Below are 26,063 nucleotides of genomic sequence, written 5' to 3' on the forward strand. Positions count from 1 at the left end.
TCAGCATAGCAATATATTAATTTGTCAAATAAATCTAAATTTAAAATACCAATGCATTCCAGTTTTAACAGCTTTATTTTTTGCCTTCAGTTTGTAAAGAAATCACTCAGATGAGGAGACAGATAAAGAGTCCTTATCCATGACCATTGCTAATACTGTATTACCAAACACTCACCAGGAGGAGTCCAATTTGAGCCAGAAACTCTTCAGTTACTATTTGAGATCTAAAGACCTGTAAGAAGACAGGGAGTAGGTCACACTGGCAAATGGACAACAAGAAAAAAGGAAGGGTGAAGAGCAGGAATAAACATTTTTCTTGAGGGCTTTTTATACACAAACCCAAATTATACACAGTGTCACAGCACCTGGCCAATACTTTGCTGAACAAGGCAAGCTACCTGTGATGAAAGAAGTTCCAGCACTATGGACATTGTAGGCAAAGTGTGTTTAAGCTGTCTGCTTTGAGCTGTAGATGGGTGTCTCCTCCCGATCACACCTCGTAATGCACACAAGACATCCTCTAGAGAAGGGAGATGAGACAAGACCAGGGGACAAAGGAGGAAATTAAATGGACTGAGACTAGAGTCTCAAAGGGTTACTTACTGGAATGCATAGTACATTTTTATAAAAACTTATTTTGTGCTCTTAAAATGCAAATCAAAGAGAAGAACATTTTACCACAGCTGGTTTTCCTATTAACCTGAACCTCCCCAGTGAGCAAAAAGTGGTCTAGATCACGTCTTTTAGACGTCATTTATGGACATCCAAGACGTCTAAAAGACGTCCTCTGGGGAGCCAGAATGAAGGTTTTTTATACGCCTCTTTTCTGGACGTTGTATAGACGTCTATACGTCTATTCTCAACTAATTCTGGATGTCAGTGGATGTCTAGATTATGGCCTGACTGGACGTCTTTTCTCAACGTCATTTATCTACTAATTCTGGCTGTCAATGGACGTCCAGATCATGGCCTGGCACGACGGACATGATATCAATCTGTTTTGGATGTCCACAGACGTTGCCTGCTCAGTGGGTCCATGAATCTATTTATAGGAATGGGAAAAGGAGAATGATGAGTTGCTGAATTGATTTGCAAATTCAAATCAGCATGTTAGCGACATGTACACTCATGTAGAGGGGTGTGTGTGTTTGTGCGTGTGTGTGTGTGTGTACCCAGTATTAGTGGAGCAGTGCTACTCATATATACAATCAGTAGATCGAGACACTGAGACAGGTATCCTGATTGGCTGGGAATTTCTCTGAGGGGCGTGGCTTTGCGGAGGTCTCTCTCCACGTACATCACAAGTCTGGATGGAAGACACACATGCATTGCACATCACAAAAAGTATGTATCATTACTGATAAATGAATGTTGTGGATGTGGATGGAGTTTTGGGGGTGGTTTATTCTACTCTTCCACCCATTGTTATTAAAAGTTTGACAAGATGAAGAAAAAGAAGAGACAGGGAGGGAGGCAAACAGACAAGCCCTGAGTTTGAGAACATTTTCATTCTCGTCAGACTGTTTGTATTGACCAGTAATCAATAATATTCTATTCACAAATTCAGAGCAGCAAGGGAAGGTTACCACTGCTAACTGATATTCATTACTGACACACAAACACACCCACACATGTGTGTACAAGCACAAACAGTATGAATGCAGATACATGCAGAGAGATTCAGAGGTCATATTAGTTAACAAATATTGATTCTAAGCTTTAGAGTAGTACAGGGGCAGTGGGGGATTACTAATTCAGTATTTTTCTTCATAATGCTGCATAAGAGATTAGCAGGCAGGGTTTACAGTTTTGTGGAATACAGCACGGCTAATGTTAGTGTACTTTGGGTGCAGTGCATTTCAGAGGTGCTCTAATAGTAATTGCTGGATTTTCTGTTATTGTTATGGGTTTAGTGCAAAGCAAAGCCTAGTTTGTACCACCAATGTTAGACCCTCAGGTTTGAAAATAATTTCTCCCAACAATACCTTAATAGCATGTTGTAAACATTTAAAACAATGACTGAATTAACAATAACAACGGAAAGTGAAAACACATTCAAAAAAGACAAAAATGAAAGATAGAAAAGAAGGATTTCAAATAGATAAGCCATCATAAGCATCATAGGGCCATGTTTAGTTCCAGTTCTATGAAGGTCATCTACTGTATATGAATAATTTCAATTTAACAACTTTAAACCACATTGAGTTAACCACAATATTCAGCTTCCATATCCAAAGTCCAAGCATATCTTCAACTCGCATTTCCAAAACAATCAGGGCTGTTCTGGTCCACTATGTGTTACCTCTGAAGAAGTGGTATGCAACAAGCTTAACGGTGGGACTGATTTCAACTGTAAACTTGGCAGAGGACATATGTATTAGGAGCCAAACTCTGGTCAGTACGGCAACCAGCGGTGGGTGGCTTAACTATTCCAAATGCACTGGTTAAACTATGTGTAAATTTAAACAAAACACTAATAATAACTAGATTCAGCTGGTAAAATTTTAATATCAAGGTTTCTATGTTTCAAGTTTGCCAAATGCTAATTCCACAGTAATAGTTATAGTGTAGACTGTGGGTGAAATCTGCCAAAAATATCTTTTGTTGTTTTGTGAGTAAATGCTTTAGTTAACATGTTCTAACATGTCTGGACTGTTTTAAGATGTCTCATATGTGCCATGAACTTTATCTGGAGGGAGTATTTTTGAGAAGGAGGAAGCAGTGAGGCAGTGGGTCTATGTCTATTTTGTTTTGTTGTATTTTCAGAATTGTTGCTTATTTTTCACAAGTTGACAAATGCAGATTTAAAGATCTGTGTAAAGCAGCTTAACAAAAAGTTAAGGGATCACTAAAGTTGGACGTCTGCAGCTAAAAGCCCAGCTAATCAGCCAAGACCTGAGGAGGCGTTGTCAACTTTGCTGTCCAACTCTGAGAGAGGTGTCCAGCAGAGTCAATAGATGCCTCATCTTAAAGCTGTCATGTGAAAACAATATTATTGTAGATTACAACAAACGTGAAAGGCAATGTAGTTGGATAAATGTTTTGTTTTTGTAATATTTATGTATTGAAAAGATGCAGCTTTTATTTTGTAGACTGCTGTAGTCTGATTATTGGAAGGACTCTCTGAATAAAAGTAGAATTTAAATGATGAAAAAGTAGCCATGTGCAGTGATATAGATCATTGAGGAAACCATACACTGATGCGATGCTTCGAGAATAGTTTTGCAGTTGAATCGTGAGGCCAGTGAAGATTCACACCTCTAATATACACCGATCAGGCATAACATTATGATCACCTGCCTAATATTGTGAAGGTTCCCCTTGTGCAGCCAAAACAGCTCTGACCTGTCAAGACATAGACTTAAGACCTCTGAGGGTGTCAGAGGGTGTGGTGTCTGGCACCAATATATAGTGGAATATAGTGGATCCTATGGGTCCTGTATGTCAGGGGGTGGGGCCTTCATGGATCAGACCTGCTCCAGCACATCTTACAGATGCTCGATCAGATTGGGATCTGGGGAATTTGGAGGCCCGGTCAACACCTTGCGCCCTTTATTGTCTTCCTCGAGCTGTTCCTGAGCAGTGTTTGCGGTGTGTCAGGGCACATTGTCCTGCTGGGGGGCCATCAGGTAGTGTTGTTGTGATGAGGGGGTGTACTTGGTCCACAACAGTGTTTGGATGAGTGGTGCGTGTCAAGTGGCATTCACATTAATGCCAGCACCCAAGGTTTCCCAGCAGAACATCATATTGTGATGAGATGATTAATGTTATTCACGTCACCTGTCAGTGGTTTTAATGTTGTGGCTGATCGGTGTATTTATATATTAGGGCTGTCAATCGATTAAAATATTTAATCGCGATTAATTATATGATATGACCATTTTACAAATAAATTGTGATGATGATGTAAGCAAACCATTAACATTAGGCATTATTAACTAAGATTTAGCCGTTTCCCTTTCATTCAAGCATAAATCTATCTTCGACAACACAACGGTCAACATTATCAGAAGACCACACTAACCTCGAATATAATGCAACTTCTTTTTAAATACAAAATGCATTGTATCTATCCATCTACTGTACATGTATGTCTGTCTGGCTAGTTACTTCCCTTTCTCTTTCTCTCACCAGCTCTTTGCCCGCTTGCTGTCTGTCTCTCTATTCGTCTCCCTGCTAGACTTCTGCCTGTGTGTTCCTCTATTAGTCTTGCAGCCATTTTTTTCCTATTGCTAAATAAAGAGACAAACTTGCCACCTCTCTGTCAGTCACTGTGGGAGACTCACAAAGTATTCACACACAACTGACCTACAAGTGGCCTGCTCTGTGTGTGTGTGACTGCCTCTGTTGAAAGCCATCACACTCCACTCCCAATGGCAATCTTGACACTTCCTTAGTGAGGCCTGCACAAGTTTATCTCATAGAGACACACACACATGAACACACATATTTTCACGCCACTGAGGAGCTAATTAAACACAACGTGCCTGGGTGAGAGCAGGACTGAGGGAAAGACGTGTGTCTGTGTGTGTGGTTGAATCATGCAGAGTGCTCGGTGGGAGAGAGACAGGCAGGTCAACTCTGACAGCTCTAACACAGTGAACAGAGGGAGAGCAAGTGAGAGAGATAGAAAGTGTGTGTATGAGAGCGAGGCAGAGAATAAGAGCTGAAAGAAAGTTAGAAATAAATACACCTTCATTCTGTTTTGGAGTCACATGTACAAGATGTCTGTGTTCAGATTTTCAGGAATTCAGTTATTCTAATAACTATTCAAAAGTAAGCAAAGCCATTATAAGAAAAGATCAAGCATATGATGCTCTGACATAGTGCTATAATGTCAGAGAAAATGGTCCAATCAAAAAGATGCTAAATGAGGTAATCATGCTGCTTCATTTTCATTTCCTATTGCAGACTATACCCCCTTTTACACGCCTGTTCAAGGCAGGAATGTTGTGCTGATATTCCGCCTTGCTGTTATATATAAAACACTTCTGTGTAAAAAGGGAGAGACAGCACAACAGAACACATGCTGTTAGACCCGCTGTTGTATTACACGCCTCGCCTCTTTTGCTTCCAAAACACTGGCACGCTATCTTATATCACACACTGGATCAGCATTATGCTGGCATTTTTTGGTTCAGTGTAAATAAGCAAAGCTGGAATAATGGTGAGTCTCTGTTGTCGTAACATTGCGGGATCTTTGTGTAAAAAGGCTGTCAATGTCCCAGTTTCATATGACATAGGCATATTATAATTAGTATATGGTATCTACTACTTCTTTTATTATCCATTCTTCATGGTTCAGTGTTCAGGCAGATAGTGTAGTGGAAGGTAATGCAGATATACACTGACAAACTGCACCTATGGAAGGCTACTGCCGATTCAAAATTTGGAAACAACCTATTTTCCCAAAAATCACTTCATTTTTGTTTGCTGTCCACAAGCAATTTGTTTTAATTATTTGCAATGGAGACTACCTCCTTTATTTCCTCTGTGAATTGATTGCATTGTGGGACTTAAGTGTTCATGAACACAACTCACAAAAAGAAAGTTAATTTACTGTCAGAGTATGAACTCACAAAATACTCAAAGTGCAATTAAGACTGTTATGTATGATAAAACATTTTAACTTGTGTATGGTATTATAAAACAGTTACAACAAATAATGACTTGTATTGCTGAGGACAAAAGAGAGCTCCACAGTAGAGGCCCAGGAGAGGTTTTGTGGTTATTTTATGGTAAGAAGTGGTGAATTAAGATTGGCACTTCATTTTTGTAACATAAAATAATCATACAGCAATGTGAATAACTGGTTGTGTTGACCAGCCATATACTGTATATAACCTATATATATGACCAGCCTATATATATAACAAAAATGTAAACATTCTATTTTTATGGAGAGGTGAATCTGGCAGTTCACGCATGTAAAATGTGGAGGAATGATGGCTGAAAAAGAATAAAAGAAAACAAACAGTGAGAAAGAGAGAGAGAGAGAGACAGAGAGAGAGAGACAGAGAGAGAGGGGGGAGGCAGGAAGGAGAGAGACAGTTGTAAGGATCCATATGTCAGTAATCTAGGGCATCTTTTTCAAACTGAAATACCAACTGGTCATAAATTATCAAGGGAACTGGCTGTGTATATACAGTATATATCATGCATATGCAACTGATCATGTGGGCTTTTCACATTCACAGCTGCACTGCAAGTTGGTGTGGGGTGAAACACAGGACAACCAGCTAATGAACCATTTGAAGTTCCAGTAAAGTTGCAACATACAGCAGCACAAACTTAATGTCCAGGGTACATAAATTTATATTATCATTCCCACAGCTGCTGTGCTAGTTAACGCAAAGGTTACGGAGAGTATGAACAGTAGTCTCTGAGTGCTTGTAACAGAATGTGAAGCCTTTGCTGTAAATCACTCCACAAAAGCATGCATGCACAAATTTGTTGGTGTAATCATCTAATAAATCTTTAAATCAAGTGTATTCGATAGTATGTCAAAACTAAGTCATGTCTAAACTCTATTGTCTTTAACCCTCAAACAACCTGAAAATGGTAGTGTGGACACAAGTCACTTTCACAAGTTAACAGCGTTTTCAGATTTAGTGGATTACCATGAATATAGTGGGCTACTACACACCACATGATTAAAGTGAAAGGCTCTTAAACTGACAAAAGTGAGCAATCTTCCCACCCCAGCAATCAATAAAACACACTAATGAGACTCTCATGCTAACAGTACGGCTTAGCTGGAACTAGACATTGTACAATATATATACATTAACTATGTAAAGTTACTGATATGGTAGTGAGTACAAATGCCAATTTCTCAACAAAAACAAAAACATGGAGCACAATTTTGGACTTGGCCCAGCACACTGTATATTGAAGAGGGAATTTAGTTTTCAACTATAGTGTAGCAGGGTAGGAGAACAAACGCTGAAACATACAGCTAAATAATTAAAGGGGAATCCTACCCTGAAATGGAATTCACAAATGCTATTTGTTTGTTCTATTAGTTTGTTCAGTCTATGTGTGAACATGGGCAACTAAATTCCAGAGAAACTAATTAGCAGTGGTCTCACACCCTGAGTGGAGTTATGAGTAAGCATCCCTGGTCCAAACCTCAGTACAGTCAGTCAGTAGGAGGCTGAAGGAGTATATTTGCATCCTGACTGGAAACATCCCAAACTGGCCTGGGATGTACATGGCCCAGGACAGGAAGGCTCTGCAGCAGGTGATTTAAACCCAGAAAATCATTGCTACCAATCTACCGAGGATTTGTGATATCGGTGAGGTAGAGTGCCTGCGCAGAACCCAAAGGATACTTAATGACAACAGTTGCAGCCTACTGACCTACTACACAACAGCTTCTTTCCACAGACTGTGAGACTCCTCAATTCACCCTCCACAATCGATCATAAAAATAGTTTTGTTTATATGACTTATTACTTATCCATCCATTTATATAGTTTTTGTTTTGAGAGTAGCATAAAGGGACTACAACTAGCATTATGATCAGTTAAAAAGACTGCGACTCTTTAATCAACAAAATGTTGTTATAATTGAGATTTGCAGCCTTTTTCATAGATGTCTATTGTATCAGACGGTTTATCATGAATTCCAGAGCTGCTTCTATGCTGGTAGGGTCACATGGACAACATGTCACTTCCAACTGAAGAACAGCTAAATGTGTTTGCTTTCACAAAGAAAGTCAGTTCATCTAACACTAAAAGCTGTTGATGAAGATCTTTAAATATCCATTAGAAATACTGTATGAAATGGGACAATTTTTATACCATACTTGGTCACAGTCTGTGACTAAATATGAGCTGCTTTCTAGTTGTTGTCAGTTAGTAAGATAAAACTAATGTAGGCATAATGACCTGGCTAGGAGTGCATGTGAATGCATGTGCGCACTGGTGTGTGCATGTGTGCAGGTGTGAGTGAGTGTGTTTTTACCTGTGTTGACAGCAGAAAAGCAGTGTGTGTGTGTTGTCCTGTATGAGCAGTAGCAGGAGTAGTGATGCTTTGGCTCTTGTTACTGTGGATGGACTCTCTAGACAGCGCAGCACCTTCAACACCAAATCCTACAAGACATCAAACACACAAATGAATACAGTGAATGTCTTCCTGACTGGTTGTGAATGTTTCTGCTGGTGCACAGTACGAGATATGATACTTTGCAATTCAAATAGTCAGTTATAGAGAAAAGACTGACAACAACTTAATGCTTATATGGAAACATCCCAACTCAGCAGTTCGATTCAGAGTATGAAGAGATAACATGTTTGCACTCTGTACATAACATTATAAGCTATGAGTTTATTTTATCAACATTATTGCAACATATTTATATAATGTATTTAAATAAATAAGAAATTATTCAATTTTACATTTTCTCTACCTCCCTGTCCAAAATCATTCTGACACTACATCATCTAACAGGATAAATCTTAATCAGCTCAGACTCCACATTATCACACAGCATGTCCGCAGCACACACACACAAACACTCACGCACACACACACTTACAAAACAAACATGCCCGCCTACAGCTACTTTAGACATCCATTCACTTAGCATAAACTCAGTGACGGTAACTGGTTGGAAAAATTTGTGACTGGCCAACATCCATTACCATTATCATTATCACCAACACCATACACTTCTTACTCTGTATGTGTGTGGGAGAGAATGTGCATGCATGTGTGTCTATGGGACGATACACCAAGTTAATTAATTTCAAAGCCCAGTAGTGTGTGCCTAGCTGATAAGTCCCTCCCCACTACCCATAATGCTTTGCTGAAGTAGAGGGCTGCAGCGCGTTCATTCAGCCAATTAGCCCAGATACTGACACACTCTACAAATTAGTGTTTGTGCCTGCGCTCACACACACACACAGCCACTCTCTCACATGCATGGACTGAAACACACACACTCTAACAGACAGAGTTCTGTGTAAACAAACTCTTGGACTGTCTGTCTTTGTGCCAGGGGAGAGAGAGAGAGGGGAGAGAGAAGGGGGGTGAATGCATATCAGTGTATAATTAGAGCAGAGTTGAAGTACTAAGTTTGTATTCTGGTGTTAAATTGGAAATGCTCAATGCAAATAAATTCAGTTCAGAGTCAATTACCAATGCTAGACTCCAACTTAAAAACCTTCAAATCAATTTTAAAACCCCTGCCTTACCAAGATTAGCACTTTGCATACACACTAGATGGGCTGTCTTATGAAAAATTAAATAAGCAATTCCTGACAAATTAGTTCATGCACAGTTCAGCATCAGTTCGTGAACTGTACAGAAGAAAGAGACACATACTGACAGAGTGAGATAGACAGAGACAGAGAGAGAGAGAGAGAGAGACAGAGAGAGAGTGTAGAAAGTAAAGATTTAGCAAATTTGAAGAGAGTTTCATTTGTTTCTCTCATTGTTATGTTTACATCCCTTGGCCCTTATGTAGAAACCTGCCTATTCGTGATTTTCTCACATAAACTTATAAAATAAAAATCAAACCCTACCCAGTTATGTTACCACCTCAATCTCCTGTAGCATTTCTCTATAGTAATATCAATAAAATACAACATTAAGACAATATGATTGTTTGTGTGTGGCTTTCTCTCTGTATTTGTGTTCAACTCTCTGCAATATATTCTTAGATTCATATGCAGAAGTGCATAAGAGTAAAAACATACCCTGTTTTGTGTGACGCGGTGTGTGTGAATGCGTGAGGTGAGCAAGGCAGTGGCCATAGCTGTAAGCAGGTGCTGCTGGACTTGGGCCCCTGCTCCACCCACACCATCCAAGATAGCCGCAGGGCCACAGGTGTCAATCACTGCCAAGAAGACTGCTGGGACCATCCGGGTTAGCCTCGAAAGAGACTGGAGACAGAGACAGACAGATAAACATGTATGCACATACAGTACTGAGCCAGTGAAAGTCATTCATGGATTGAGTTCCCATTCCCTTGTAATGTCATGTTGCACATGAAGTCCCTGATGTTAAGCTAGAACTTAAAAAAAATGTTTTCCCCCTCCTGATTTGTATCAACAGCTTGCCTTTTCAAGGTCACCTACTGGAGTTAATCACCATGTTTTGGCCGTCTATGTGTTTGTTTTCATGCATGTGAACTTACGGAGATGGCAGTGGCTCTGACAGCCTCAACAGTGGAGTGAGTAAACAGGTACCACAGGGCAGAGCCTATCTCTGTGGTAAACAGGTGGTGGGAGGGGCCAGACACAGTAGTGGAGATGTTCTCTATGACTTTTGCAGCCATGTGATGAACTATGGAATCATCCTGTAAGACAGACACACAAACCATAAGTATAAATTATTAACTGAAATGATGAATTTAAGTTGGCATTGACAACTAGATCTGATAAACCCGACAAAAACTTCTCATTATCTCTTAATACAGTAAATGAAACATTTGTAGTGTTTTACTTCAATATATCATACAGATGGCTACTGTAATGGTATAGTCCATTATGAAAAATCCCAACTGAAAAAACCTTTAATATAACACAACAAGAACATTCGCCAGACAACTTTTGCCTTAAAAATATTCGAACTCTTTGAAATATTGATTTTCTGGTTGTCCTGCAAGAGGATTAGGGACCATGAGTTGGTCAAGAATCTTGTGGCTTAAACACAAGGTCCTTAATGCCAACTTTATGACACTGACCCCAATGACCTTCCTTAGCATAATTACATGTATTTTATAGAGACAATACAGACAAAAGAACATACTGTTGTATTCCAGTACATTCTGAAAGCTTCTCATCATTAGGAGAATGAAGTGGTAAATGTTTTTTATTTGTACTAATATAAAGATTAGCTTTCATACTTGTGCAATGTGCAAATGCATACTAATAGCAGAGCATATTGCAGCACTTTGAGTCCAGGAATGTTTTTCTTTCTTGTGTAAAATATAATGCCATTGTGAATAACACATTTTCTTGTTCATTGTCAAGTTACAAACTCAAAGATCGACTAGTCATACACCAAAAGAAAGAAATGAACAAAGAATTAATGCAATCACAAAACCGACAATTAGATTAGCTCTCAACATCGCCTCAATACAAAATGAGAGAGAAGTTGCATGTGTGTATGTGTGTGCATGTGTGAGTGTGTTTGAGTTGGTGTGCAAGTGTTGGTGCGTGTTACTTGTATACTGTATTTGCCCACACACCTTTGCCTCACTAGAGAATAGTTGTTTGTGTTCAGACAATGGGGCCGGGCTAATGAAATCTCTGTGGCTGAGGAAATGAGTTTTTCCAGGAAAGTCATTGTGGAGAAAGACAGGAAGTAGAACAGAAGTGATTGCCTCTGTCAGGTTATTATTATGTTTCACTCTGTTACATCACTTAGACTCTACTCTCCCTAGATATGAGATACAATAGAGACTATTCATAAAACACAGTTAACTGTATTCTGCTGTAAAGGTTAATAATAACAGCTGAAACATTAATTTAAGCATGGTAATTTAATTACCTAACTGTACTGACTGTCTATGCATTTGTATATATATGCAATGCCTAACATTTAATGAATGAGAGACTAAATGTTCATGTTATCCCCCTCCTCAAAGACAATAAAAAATATTTTTTGCAATATCCTCAGTCTATGGATGGACAGCAGATGTACATTATGTGGATTCTGCTGTGGGAATGGTTTGAAAGGTCGGTGCTGGACATTTGGATTAACTCCTGCCATGAAAATTGATCAACATGAGAAAATACTGTATTGTAATAGACAAGAATTCAAACTAACTATAGCTGCTGTTCTTCAGAGGAAGCAGACTGTCAGTTTCTATCCTTTACTCTACATATCTACCTCAATCCCATCTGCCTAAATATATGCACTTTGCAATAACAGCAAATTAATGTCCCTACTGTTCTGTGGAGACCTTGAGTCCAAAACAATGTGAACCTTTTGAAATTGAGAAAAATCTTGATTCTTTCATGGAGACATACAATGCTTCAATGGTCAGGCTGTGATCTGTGGTTATTTAACATTTTATAGAAATTAAAGTCCCATTCTATTCAACCACATGGGGACTCTAATCATAACTGATCGCTTAAATAACCATCTATTAATCCAATATAGGACATCACATTGTGGTTTTAATACCAAGGGACAACGTAGTACGACAAGATAATGAATCCTCTGGCACACCTCCGGGAACCAGTAGAATGGTCTGTTCCAGCATTCCCCAGGCCGTGCGGGCCAGCTCACTAATGAGCCCACGGGGGAGCACCCACTGTCTGTGTGTTTAATAGACTGTAGCCCTGCCAGGAACTACACAGAGAAAAGGAAAGAGGGGGGGACTGAAAGAAAGAGAAAGAGAGAGATGGAGTGTGAGAGAGATAACTTACATGTGGTGAGAAACAAGTAGCTCATGCAGAAACTCCATCATTATGATGCAGACAGAGAAATGCAGGAGACAGAGGAAGTTATTCTCATTATAACACACTCATTATATTATACTCCATGTCCTACTTAAACCTCACATCTCCAGAAAGTCAACTTTAAAGAAATTGAATCCAAATTTTTGCAATGCCTTTCCCGGTTACTTGGCTACCAAGGTCATCGAAGATTGTTTTTTCTTTACACGCAAAACTTTGTCAAGTTTGAACAATTTTACTTGACACGGTCAAAACTATACAATTACAGTATAGTTGCAATTTTTTTTTCTCAAAATACCACAACTCGGAGCAGATTTGAACTTTCTCGCCCTTTCTCTCTTCACTGTACATGAACATATTATGGTATTTTTTTACTAAATGGTTTTAGGGCAAGACTAAAAGTCTAATATTCTCACAATGACAGCGCTTAACATGCTCACATGTTCACCATCTCTGTTTACCATGTTAGCGTGCAATCAACATAAACATGCTCACAGACGTCACAGCAGTAAAACACAGGTGTAATTTATACATTTACAAAAACTGCATTCCATTAGGTGAACCACTTCCAGCGTATTGTGCATGCTGGCTCACTGACGTGGCTTTCTGAGACACTTAATGGAACTGAGCCATCGTTACCAAACTTTGTTTCACCTGTACTTTTCCTGCTTTGACATGTTAAAATGTTAGTCGTAAAAGGGTCTTGTAGCTCTTGATGCAGTTAGGGGATCATGAAATGATCAAATTATTAAGACCAATAAGGTTCATTCTCTTGGGACACTGAATATCTGAACCAAATTTCATGGCAATCCATCCAGTATTTGTCAAGATATTTTGCTCAAAACCAAAAGTGTCAACTTCATGTTTGTGATGAAGGAAAAGGCAGAGGATCAGAAAAGTCATTAGACTGGAATAATATGGTACGTTAGGTCTTATTTTAGCATAATTATTTTAAATATTCATAACTCTAAATCATGTCCCAACCATCCTGAATTATTTTACAGCTTACTTGAGTGACTACACTGCACCATGCCTTCACTTGACTGTACTCCCACTCTGAAGATCTCACTGTGCTGTACTGCTTGTTGATACAGTAGCATTAATATGTTTGCTAGCATCTTTTTCAGTGATTTTCAGTGGGGGGGGCATCAGTTAGGATGGAGTAAATCAGATTCAGGGGGTTAAATTAACTCAAAGAATTACTGAGAGAATAATAATGGCGAATATGGTTCTAGCAATACATTAACAGAAACTGTAGACAAAAAGAATACAAACCTTATTAATTAAGTAGTTGAGCCTAAAGTACTAAATAAGTATTGCAGTGTATAGTAAGTATAAAAGATATTCGAACATTCTGATATAAGGATGCAGAAAATGTTTGGACAATCCATGTATTAGTTATTAAACTGGCAATGGACACGTTTTTTTCCTTCAATGTATAATTATGAAGTAAATGTTGATGGCACAATGTAATGGATATAGAATAATGAAACCACCAAATTTACATTGGTTCCCTATAAACAATGCTATCACTATACAATTTTGTCTGCCACTGGGCATGCGGTCACCTGGGAAATGGAAGGTTGAATGGCCATCCATTCCTATTATAGACTAAATGATAGAGTAAACTCACTTTTGTTTTTGAGAATTGCAGAAAAAACAACCGCTAGATCCCTTTCTTTTATCTTACTGATATATCTAGCTTAAACAGGATTTCCTTTTTTTTTTTACCCAGGTTTCAACAGGCTTCCTGGCAAATGGGTTAAATTAAAAATCTCCCTTATTCTGTAGCTCAGTGCTGTCAGATAAGATTTACACACTTTGAACCTCTGGCTAAAAAAAGTTGGAAAAACCTGTTTTCAGATGAAAAGAGTTAAAAGGCTCAGCGGATATGGAACAATAAAATCCTGTCTTCAAGTGTCGATCAGTAGATTAGTTTTGTATCCAAACATGTTTGCACCTGGCCTCTGAGTCTCAAGAAGAAAGAGGCGCACATCACAAAAACTATATCACATGACTTGATGCAGGATTTGTATGTCTGCCTGTGTGTGCACAAGTGCATGTGCTCACATGTCTGATGTGATTCCCTCTGTAATTAAAGTCCTTTAGAAGCCAGTGCACCTGGCTTTCAATGAGCCCCTATGGCAGAGACACAGAGACCATCTATTAGCCTCAAACAGCACATCTAACACCACTAATAGCCACACTCAAAGAGAGGGACAGGCTCTCTGATTAACAGGCTAACAGAAAGACAGACAGGTAGAAGAGGAGGAGACATGTGGACAAAACAGCAGAAAACAGCAACAGGTAGAGTTGCAAATAGACAAACGGGACAAAAAACGGCCAGCAGACAGACACATGTGAACTATGAGGCATCAACATGCACCTTGGGTGATCCACTCACAAATAGACAGCTCTGAGGACAGTTGTGAATGCACCCAAGATTGAGGAGGATGCACAGATCAGATCACTCGGACCACATTCTGTAGTCTGGGCCAAATATGATCACATTCTTTTAGCAGTCTGCACACGAATGTGTTGACCTATTCATCTGACATCCTATATGAAACAACAAGAAGAAGCTACAACAAAAGATTAAATGGATTCTCGTACAAAAAGCATGCTGTATGATTTCCAATTTGTCCACTGCTGTGACATGTTCAGGCTTTCTTACCTAACAAGGTTAGCAGCAGATGTTTGTGAACACTGATTTCACCATTGAACTAGTGACCACAATATCCCCAGACTCCCTTAAAAAACTGCACAACTTTAAGAGTTGAGGTGAGGGAACACTTTTACAAAGGGCCACAGCAAATTCTTCAGGTTGTTGTTTCTTTCCTTGTAAAAAGTTTCAGTTTGTCACAGCATCGCTGTACCAGTCCATCAGCTACTCTGTGTCTTACCTGCCAACATTTTTTTTTGGCCTTTCATGGCTTTATTGACAGGAGGGGTCAGAGAGGTGACAGGAGACAGGATGAGAGAGAGGGTGATTGATATGCAGCAAAGTGCCACAGGTCAGACTCGAAACCCTGGGCCGCTGCAGCGAGGACAAAGCCTGTGTACATGTAACATGTGCTCTGCCAACATTTAGCAACTGTTTGAACACACTGTTTCAACTGATTTCACCATTTACACTTAATTTATGAAGAAGATAAAAAAATCATGCAATTTTGTGTTTTTACATTAGCAGAAAGTAACTTTCTAAGAAAATAAACAATTCTTAATTAGCCCTAACCCACTTCTTGTAAATTCTGCAAATGTTATACTTTAAGTTATTTCTTTGTGTAAAAAAAAGTTGTTTCTGTTTGTCCCAGTGATGTACATATTTGTCTGCACACAGAGCAGGAGTGAGATCAAACCACAAGTGGTCACTTGAGATCCATGTCAAGACGTATTCTAATGCCAGCTGTGACTGACATACTTAGAGCTGTCCACTTGTGATCGGATCACCCATGACACAGGTGTAAACAGCCTCGAATAAGTAAACAAGAAGACAAGGAGACAAACAAATAAAAAAACAGGGATACAGACAGGTAAAGAGAGGCCTTAGAGACAAATGCTAGTCAGAAAGACAATCTGACATAGGACAAAGGTCAGGCTAATACAAAAGGAGAAAGAGAAAAGACAGGTAGACCGACAGACAGGCATAAAGATGTACACTGTTATTTGTCATCATCCATTTTCTGTCAGTGGCACTCGCATTTGAAAAAAAAATTCTAATCAATACAACACAGTAGCTGTATATAATTATATTATACAATGGCTTGCACTCTGTGCGTGCATGTATGAGTGTGTCTATGTGTGTGTGGAGTGGTCAACTTATGTTAGAGACACAAGGGTAGGACCCATGACTGTCTTAGAGAGTCCCCCTCTGTTCTCCTCTCCTTTGTGGAAGATAGTGATAAATCATTAATAGGCTCACCAGTGTGTGTGTGTGTGTGTGTGTGTGTGTGTGTGTGTGTGTGTATGTGCATGTGCATGTGCGTGCGTGTCTGTGCGTGTATATGTAAGGGGGATTTCTGCCTTCTGCCCCCTGGCTTCTATCACTGTAATACTGTTCACACATCATTTCTGCGGCACACACGCACACACTCACACACGCACGCACATACACACACACACACACACAGATTTTTCATCATAGGCAGCAGAAGCATCATCTTGTTCAGGCTCATAAATAATTTCCTGCAGCTCAAGTCTGGCCTGGAAACCTGCCTTTCACTCCATGCCATCCACTCCCCCTCTCCAAGTACAACTCTCTCTCTTTCTCCCTCTGACTCTATGCCATCTCCTCTCCCCCTCCCTCTACACTGATCCCTCTCTCCTTTCCTCTCTGTCACTCCCTGCCATCCCCCACTATCCCCCTCTCCCTAGCTAAAACCACCATGCTCGCTTTGGCTCTGTGCCCTCCCAGTCGACCCGTTCTTCTAGTACAACGATCTCTATCCCTCTCTCCAGTGCTTTACTTGTAAATCAGGGAAACTCTCAACAGCAGCGGAGGGGGCTGGGGTGATCCAGGGGGTCAGGAAATGCATCAAAACCACACTGCCTGGAGCGCATTGGACAAGGTCTTGGCGCTGTATCTCAACGCTGTCATGCAATAAACAGTGTGTGGCACTGGATTTACATTTAGCACATTGGTAGACAATCTCCTTTTCCAGACAGCACTACAAGAGAAATGTATGACTAAATTTTAGAGACACCACTGAAGCAATAAACTAATAATAATGACAGATTATTGTAACAATAAGGATATAGCTGGTCACTTATTGAATCAGACAATATAGGCTCTGAAAAGGTCTTCAGTGGTAGGTAAAAAGAGTAGTTCAAACTTCATATTTGTTAATTATGCTCATGTGCTATTTGAGAGAAAATTTATTTTGAGTGTTTTCACTATCACCTCACATGATTGAATATGCTCACATTTTGTCTTGTGTTTTTATTTGCGAGGAGGAAAATGGAAATGAGCCAGTTGTCTTTGCACCAGAGGCGGCAACAATAATGTCATTTGGATAAGCTAGGGGGATAAGTTGTCTGTTGCCAGTTTAAAGCTGCAATAACTAATATTTTTTTATATTAAAACGGATCAAATTAATATGTGTAAGAATGTATTGTGAAAAAAAGGTATTGCCTGTTGTGAGAAAACTGCACACAAATTCCATTATCAAAATTAGATTGTCCCCTGTTTTGCTCTCAAAGCTTATCATCAGGGGGCATGGAGCAGTTAATCGAATATTTTCCATCATTGACTGAATGTTTTTAACAATGACAGAAAAACCTTAAGGCTGACCACCATTCTGAAAGAACACTGAGGGCAATCTATTGTTATGTTAGTAACTGACACGAAACACTGTCAATAACCACGTTAGACCACCTGTAGTAGGCCCACCTCTCTATCCGGTCTTGTAATGCTGTGGACTGAGAGCCTTGGAGCGCATCTGTGACCACTATGGGTCACAGTAGGGAGCAGCCGCGCACCTGGTGCAGAAGGAGTGCATGCTGCAAGATTTCCATCCAGTGAAGCTAGTGCTTGCAGGACCGACTTAAAACCTCTGGCTGAAGTGGTGATGGTAATTACAGTCTCCAGTTTGGCAGCAGAGCGCAGGTTCATAACACAATTAAAAAGGCCATGGGAACTCGTCTGTCTGAGGCCAAGACACAAAATCTAATGACAATCGCCTCTGCAGCATTCTCCCTTGATGAGTTTGACTATGCTCAAGTGTTTGAAGGTTTGAATTCAGGCTATGCTACAGCAGGTCAATTGAGTTCAATTTAATTTCTTTTACATGGTTTGTTAATATTTTAAGTGTAATAATCTCATTCTGTAAAACTGCATCATTCATATTCTCCTGTTTAGGCAGAATGGCTGCTGTGTTTTCGTGCCCTCTGCTTTAATTGCGTGGGAAAAAAATGTAATCTGCTTTGTGTTTTGTTGACATGAAAGGTGACCACATGGTTGGTGTCTCTGTTCATTTTTTCTCTCTATGGCAAATTTACAGACTAAATTATGTATCTATAATGCATAACCATGTCTGTGTGTGAACATGCTTTCAGATTCTATTTCTTTCTTCAAAATATTGATTTACATAGACACAAAGTATGTGTGAGCATTATACATAATCTGTGTGTATTCAATCATCCCACTCTCATTTTTACATAATAAAAAGAGTAAGTAATTAAACTTTCACCATACTCCATACCACCATATAAATTCATAGGACTGCATATAACTACAAACAAGTATTTTCATCGTAAATTAATCTCTCAGTTACTTTAACAAAGGATCCATCACTATTTTGTCTATAAAATGCCAGAAAATAATGACTGCTTGTTTTGTCTGAGATTTTGTCACCACCAGTCCAAAACAGGGAACAATCTTGCCTACATTCAAGAGTAATGCCTGTCATGGAAACACAAAACAGATCTAGGGTTGGGGCACAGTAACTATGTTACGTACGGGTCCCAAAGGGTACTATACCAAAAGCACTTTGGGGGAAACTAGGCTTAACGTGCAAGCTAGCAGGGACTCGCACTAGTCACAGGTCACCAAATTGGATGATAAGTTACAGCCACACTGTTAATTCACGAGATATCTTGTTTCATCAACTTCTGTTTCACAATTGTCTAAAAAAAAACACCCTAGCCCTAACCCTGTCTCCGGGAGCAAATCCAACAATAGCAGTGATTCCAATGTAATGCAATAAATTTAACTTGTTATGATTGCTAGTGTGACCTTCACCCTGAAACTGACTTGGACATCAAGTTTTTCTGGATGCCTAAAATGTCCCCAAAAATATTGTTTATTATTTCTGAATTAGGATTTATAAAGTTACAGTATATCTCAACAGTACAGCTAAGTATAGTAAGCTATGTTATAGTGTGGCCACCTTGTTAAAGAAAAGTAATACCCATGAGACAAAGACTATTTAGACAGCGCTGTAATGTAACAGCAAATACATTATATATTTGTGCATCCAAGGGAAAAACAGCCAGTCAGGGAGAGGTAGAAACAGAGAGAGGAAGAGGGTAGGAAGGTGAGAAGGGGAGATGGAAAGAGAGGGAGGCAGGTTGGGTCTGGGGATGAGTGGTTGGTCCCTAAGGCTGTGTGTGTGTGTGTGTGTGTGTGTGTGTGTGTGTGTGTGTGTGTGTGTGTGTGTGTGTGTGTGTGTGTGTGTGTGTGTGTGTGTGTGTGTGTTTCCGACAGCCTACTCTCACAGCTCAATAATGATAAATAAGTCAACCTCCTCTATCCTCCCCTCAACCCCTCTCCCTGCTCCTGTCACACACACCCCTCCTCTGTTCATCTACCCCTCCACTACACTCCCAGTGGTAATGAAGCAACAGTAGGTACTAGCTGACAACTGTGCAGACCAGAGTTTCATCTATATTCATTCAGCTACATTGGGCCACCACAGTAAGACCCTGTCTACCTCTGAGAGACAAAACAACATCCATCCATCTCCTTCTCTCCCTCTACCTTTTCACTGTGTCCATCAGTCTTACCACCCCAAAATCTCATTCAATCCTCACCAATGGCCCACCCTGTAGGAACACTGCAAAGAGCAACACTATAATATCTCATGATGTGATAGAGAAGCACTTCTCAGAAATGAAAAATAATATTAACAGGAATGGAATCTGATATTCAGAAATAGTGTATAATCACCTGAAACTAAGAATAGCTGTATAGCCGTTTTCCCACCATAGCAGAGGGTCAGACAAGAGGTATGTGGTTGGTTGCAATCTGCAACTTCACCCCTACAGTAGATTCCACTAAATCCTACACACTGGACTTTTAAGCAGATAGAGCCAATGTTAAAACCTTACCATCTCTACAATCATTTCAGGAGGAAACACTAAGCACTTAAAGGATAACTACCGTTTTTTACAACCTGGACCTTATTTCTAGCAAAATATATGATCATTTACTCACCCAGATAACTTTGGTGTCATTTGAAGTGGTTCGGACGAAATTAGATCCGGTGTAGCGCCGATATATCCATATAATGCGAGTGACGGGGCATCGACACACAGCCTCTATATAACGCTGTTAACGCTGATGTTGACAATAGACGAGCCCGGACTCAGAGGAGAATAGCACTAGCATATCGTAACAAAATATTGGTGAAATGAACTAGTTTCGTGGCAGATAATGCGTTATATAGAGGCTGTGTGTTGATGCCCCGTCACTCGCATTATATGGATATATCGGCGCTACACTGGATCTAATTTCGTCGGAACGACGCCAAATGACACCAAAGTTATCTGGGTGAGTAAATGATCATATATTTTGCTGGAAATAAGGTCCAGGTTGTAAAAAACGGTAGTTATCCTTTAATGCTGAAAATTAAGGAGCACACAGTCCAAACCAAAATAAAACCAGATCAATCTCTAATCGTGAGCAGTGTTCTAGTATCGCATAACCAGACCTCAACAGCGCTGTATCATCGCTGGAGAAAGGTCTGGTCATTCTGGTGTAGGGGAAAAAACTTTCTGGTTTGTTTGCATTTTTTAAAACCCAATAGCAATCGTCTTGGCAGTAGCTAGACCTAGGACAGTGCGACGGTGCACGCCTCCCCACATGCACATTGTTGTCATGTGTGGTGGTGAGTCCTGGCATTAAAATGGCTAAATCCCTGGAAAATAAAAGCGGCTAGCTTGTTGAGGTTTGTACCGTTAGCGGCCAGGTCAGTGTGAGGGTAACTTATCAGCTTGTAGCTTGCGAGCACAAAGTTTGTTGTTGGTTCAAGTAGCACAGAGATTTTGAAAGAAGTAACACACAGTTAGCGGAAGGAAGAGGGGAGGCCCTGTAATGGATGCCCAATGACAGGCTTATACCAAGAGGCTAAGTCAGACTAGCATTATGCAAACACTGATACATTACCCTTATATTTCTTTACATTACAGGACATTTATCACTGGAGATATACAGTATATGTCATTTTCTTAAACAATTATTCAAAAAAGTAATGTATTTATCTTTTTATTTGTTGAGGAGCATAATTAAATAGAGACAGGAAAAAAAATAAACATAGCAAAAAAAAAAAAAGGAAGTAAAAAGGAGCTACCTATATTTCTGCTCGTATTTCTGCTCCATCTACTGCATGCGTGTGTCTGGAGGGTCCTAATTGCTGCTGAGGTCAGGCTGCTGAGCGGTAAAGGGTTGTGTTTGATGCAGGTAAGAGTGTGTGTGCGTGCATGTGTGTGCGACTGCTCTGCATGCCCTTGACTTGCAGCTGGCAAACAACGCTTTAGGCCCCCACAGCTGCCTCATCATTACTGTTCACAGGGATCCCCTGCCACACACTCGCACACACACACTCGCAGGCACACACAGTGAGAGAGACTTAGTCACAGCTACACAGGCACAGACACAAAAACAGACACACGCAGACATACACAGAGACACTCACCCCTTCCCGCAGGCTCCTCATTAAGCCAGTGTAGGCGGCAGCGGGAACGAACCACAGTCCCTCTGGGGAGCCTCTCTTCTCCTCCTGATAGAGAGACATAGCAAAGACAGGGAGAAAGGGTGAGAGGAGAGAGGAGGAGGGGGTACAGATTTGGGGGGGCGGGGGCAGTGGAGGAGTAGAGTGGGAGTGAGAGAAAGGCAGAGAGATAACGTGGAGGAGATGCAAGTAGAGAGGAGTGAGGGAAAGGGCAAGAAAGGGCCAGGTCGGGCAGGGGAGATGGGAGCAAAGAGAAGCCATGACATCTTGATTACTTGGTTACCATGTCTGTGTGTGAACATGCTTTCAGATTCTATTTCTTTCTTCAAAATATTGATTTTACGTAGACACACAGTATGTGTGAGCATTATACATAATCTGTGTGTATTCAATCATCTCACTCTCATTTTAACATAATAAAAAAAGAAAGTAACTAAACTTTCACCATACCAAAAGTTTTAATTTAACATTCATAGGACTGCAAATAACTGCAAATAACATATCAATTAATCTCTCAGTTACTTTAACAAATGAGTCATCATTATCTTGTCTATAAAATGTTGGAAAATAATGATTTTGTCACCACCAGTCCAAAACCCAAGTTATTTAATTTAAACTGAGAAAAACAGCAGATCCTCATATTTGACAAGTTGGGGGAAAAAATAGTTTGAAAAGTTTTTGTTGATTGATTCTTAAATTATTCATCTGACAATGATGCATATATGTTCTTCTTTTACTAACAAAATACACTACAAATAATGCCATGCCTTGTCTTACATAAAAAAAAAAATCTAATTTTTTCAACGAATATTTTTTTTATGTTTTCATGAAACAATGCCCAACTCCATTCCTACTGTGCTAGGCTCTAGGCTATATCTAACCTTGAGGGTAAAGACAGCACTGGAGGCTATAGCTAATCGTTGTCATTGACTGGTGCTGCAGAAGAAGAGAGGAGCAAAGCAGATGATTTTATCTGGGGCCATTAAAAGGACCATTCCATATTACTCAAATAAACCAGTTTCTCTTGCCATTAAAAAGGCAAAGTGATTCCAGCTGTCAGGAGGAGTTGTGATAATATTAGCTACTGCTGATGCTCTTTAAAGAATATTATTGTGCATGATTAATATTAGTGAAGGGTGTCATCATCATGCAATTCAAATGATCCAAGAAATGAATTGCTATGACCTTAAATGTTTTCTGTGGTCATGTACTACCTTGTGTTGTCGTTTGTGTTCATGTACTACTTTAGAAACCATTCCATCATACCCAATTGTACTCATCATAGAGGAATAGTCTAATAACTTTTTATTCCAATCTTGAAACTATCAGTCCAAAGTCCAATAAAGGTTCATTTTGCTGTGGTGTTTGTCAAGGTTGTAAGTTATATGTAACCTTGAGAATAGAGGCAGCAATGCAGCTGATCATTGACAGCAAAACCCCACCAGACAGCCAACCTGGCCATCCACCAGGAGACTCTTAAAAGACTCACTACAAATCAAATAACTACTGCTATCAATTCCTTGACTGGTGCTGCTGGAGAAACAGATTCTTAAGTCAAAACTGAAATAAGGGTTAGGTCTGAGACGGGGGCTCAAACAACACCAATCACTGTCATTGACTACAAAACACAAACAGGCGGAGATTTTTCAAATCTAGTCCTCGGTCCAAAGCCAATAAGCAGGTGGACTGTAAACCTCTAATCACTACCATCACTTCACATAAGAAAGAAACTCTCTAACTATAGATAAAAATTGTCCCAATCCTAAATTAAAATAACAGAACACCTAGTAGGCACTACCAGGCAACCAGTAAAAGCAGCCATTCATAGCAGTGCAAAGCTGTCTGTGGCTCTTAGAGCTCTACCAGGGACATTTTTTGGCAGCATATCAGCAATACAGTCAGGGGCAAGTCCATGAAAATATTTATAAACAAGTAAAAGCATCTTTTACTATCTATTCTAAAAATAACAGCCAGTACAGAGACTGTACAACACAAGTACAAGTCTTCTTTGCTTCAGTTAGCACTTCCTGCACAAGTCATAATTGTATTACAGATTGTTGTTTAGAATTGTTGTTACAAAAGCATGCAATCATATTTGTGTAGCAGATAGAGAGAGGAGAGGCCAGAACTTTTTGATTGCCTTTAAGTGAAATAATGCCGTTCTTTACTCCTGAGGTACAAATATACACTCAATAAAAACATTAATGTAACACTTTTGTTTTTGTTTTGAAAGATTTTTTTATGCACACAAAATGAATATTTCTCTCTCTATTAAAATCCATGCTAGTGAACACTTCTTCGTTGCCAGGATAATCAATTCACCTGACAGGTGTGGCATATCAAGATGCTGATTAAACAGCATGATTAGTGTACAGGTGTGCTTCGGACTGGACACAATAAAAGGCCACTCTTAGTCCACACGAACACAGGTATTTTTGGAAACATCCAGATGAGCCTTTTAGCACCATTTCAGAAATAATCTTCGTCCATACTATCACTTTTAAATACGTATATCCCATGGCCATTCATGTACACTGGCCATGAGCGTACCGTTGTGAACAGGAAGCAGATTGTATACCCTGGTCGGTTGCTTAGCTACAGAAAATACTATGAACTAGGGAGGGAAACATGACTGCTCTTCACAGAATCTTTTTGGTTTTGTCTGCAAAACATTGTAAGCAGCCGTTTTGTCTCTCTTTTCTATCCTTGTATTATCATGTCCTTTTGTGTCTTTCTATATATAGACAAGATAATATCCATTCTGTCAATGTACAAATTCAAGTACTATACTGTTTCCAAAAATCTCCGTTTCTCTTCGTCCAGACATGAGCACCACCAAGGCAGTTTCTTAATATCTTCACCCTGGATGTGTATGTGTGTATGAATGCAGTTTTATCACAGAACACAATGCCACAAATGTCGCAAGTTTTGAGCAAACCTGCAGTTGTTATGCTGGCTGCAGCAATGTCCATCAGAGCTGTTGCCCATTAATTTAATGTTCATTTTACTACGATAAGCCATCTCCAATTGCGTTTCTGAGAATTTGGCAGTGCATCCAACCGGCCTCACAACTGCATACCATGTGAAACCATGCCACCCCAGGACCTCCTCATCACCTGCAGGACCTTAACCTGCATGATTGTCTGAGAACGGCCACCCGGACAGCTGATGCAACAGTTGGTTTGCACAACCAAAGAATTTCTGCACAAACAGTGGAAGTGAAGTCCATCTGTGCTGTGCTCATCATCCTCACCAGGGTCTTGATCTGACTTCAGTTTGTTGTGGTAATGGAATTGAGTGGACAGATGATCACCTATGATGGTTTTGATTGAAGCGACAACCCTCTGGTCATAAGCTTGCTTCTCTAACTTTTACACCACTACTGCCACTTTAACCAGCATCAAGATATGCCACACCTGTCAGGTGAATGGATTATCTTCGCAAAGGAGAAAGGCTCATTAACACAAATTTGAAAAAAGAAAAATTTGCTCAAAATCTGAGAGAAATAATTATTTTGTATGCATAAAAACGTCTTAAATCTTTTACTTTAACTTGTGAAAAATAAGAGCAAAAGCAAAAGTGTTTATATTTTCATTGAGTGTATTTAATGGTTGGCAGCAGCTATCAATACATTGAGGTAAGTCTTCCATTATTCCTTAATTTCATCTTCATTTACTATATTACACCTGATGCCACATTCACTACATTCCTGAATTACTCAAATCAAGTATACTTTGTCACCCTGACACTTCATTTTCATTGAAAACAACACCACCCCCATTTATTTTACCAATTTAGCCTCAGTATTTCATTCTCTTACCATTTCTAACTGACAAACAGTTAAACTTTTGAGACGTTTTTCAACAAATGGTCCTGATCTCAGAGGGAGGTACAGGAATCAGTTAGCTATCGGGTTATTATTTGTTAAGAACACTCTGGCAACAATGGAGATCTGGCGAACCCTGCTCTTGCAGGAGAAGAAAAGTCAGTTTCTTAGGATCTTCTACAGGGAACTGATGAGATTTTCCATGGCTTCAGCAGAGTAATAAGTGTAATCAGGCAGGGTGATTGATTTTTTAAGCTTATCCATCAGTCGTGTAAATAAAAATCTTGCACTTAATTGACTTGCCTGGCGAGACTGAGGTTAACCAGAAATAAATTGGGATCACCTTTTCTAATGAAGTCAAACGAGGCCGCC

General features: G+C 39.7%; 1 protein-coding gene across 2 annotated transcripts in view; it reads right to left on the minus strand.

Annotated features, from left to right (window-relative positions):
- ulk4 (unc-51 like kinase 4) overlaps nucleotides 1-26,063 on the minus strand; it is a 79,008-nt gene that overhangs the window by 35,983 nt on the left and 16,962 nt on the right. For both annotated transcript variants that reach the window (XM_084358661.1, XM_084358660.1), the window contains exons 19-25: nucleotides 21,830-21,913; nucleotides 10,145-10,306; nucleotides 9,705-9,890; nucleotides 7,969-8,096; nucleotides 1,173-1,306; nucleotides 399-520; nucleotides 176-232 (exon numbers count right to left, since the gene is read on the minus strand). In XM_084358661.1, coding sequence (XP_084214787.1) covers nucleotides 176-232; nucleotides 399-520; nucleotides 1,173-1,306; nucleotides 7,969-8,096; nucleotides 9,705-9,890; nucleotides 10,145-10,306; nucleotides 21,830-21,913 — 873 coding nt within the window. The remainder of the gene's footprint in view (nucleotides 1-175; nucleotides 233-398; nucleotides 521-1,172; nucleotides 1,307-7,968; nucleotides 8,097-9,704; nucleotides 9,891-10,144; nucleotides 10,307-21,829; nucleotides 21,914-26,063) is intronic.

The sequence above is a fragment of the Pagrus pagrus genome (genome assembly GCF_965226575.1).
Source record: "Pagrus pagrus genome assembly, chromosome: 7".
Classification (NCBI taxonomy): Eukaryota; Metazoa; Chordata; class Actinopteri; order Spariformes; family Sparidae; genus Pagrus; species Pagrus pagrus.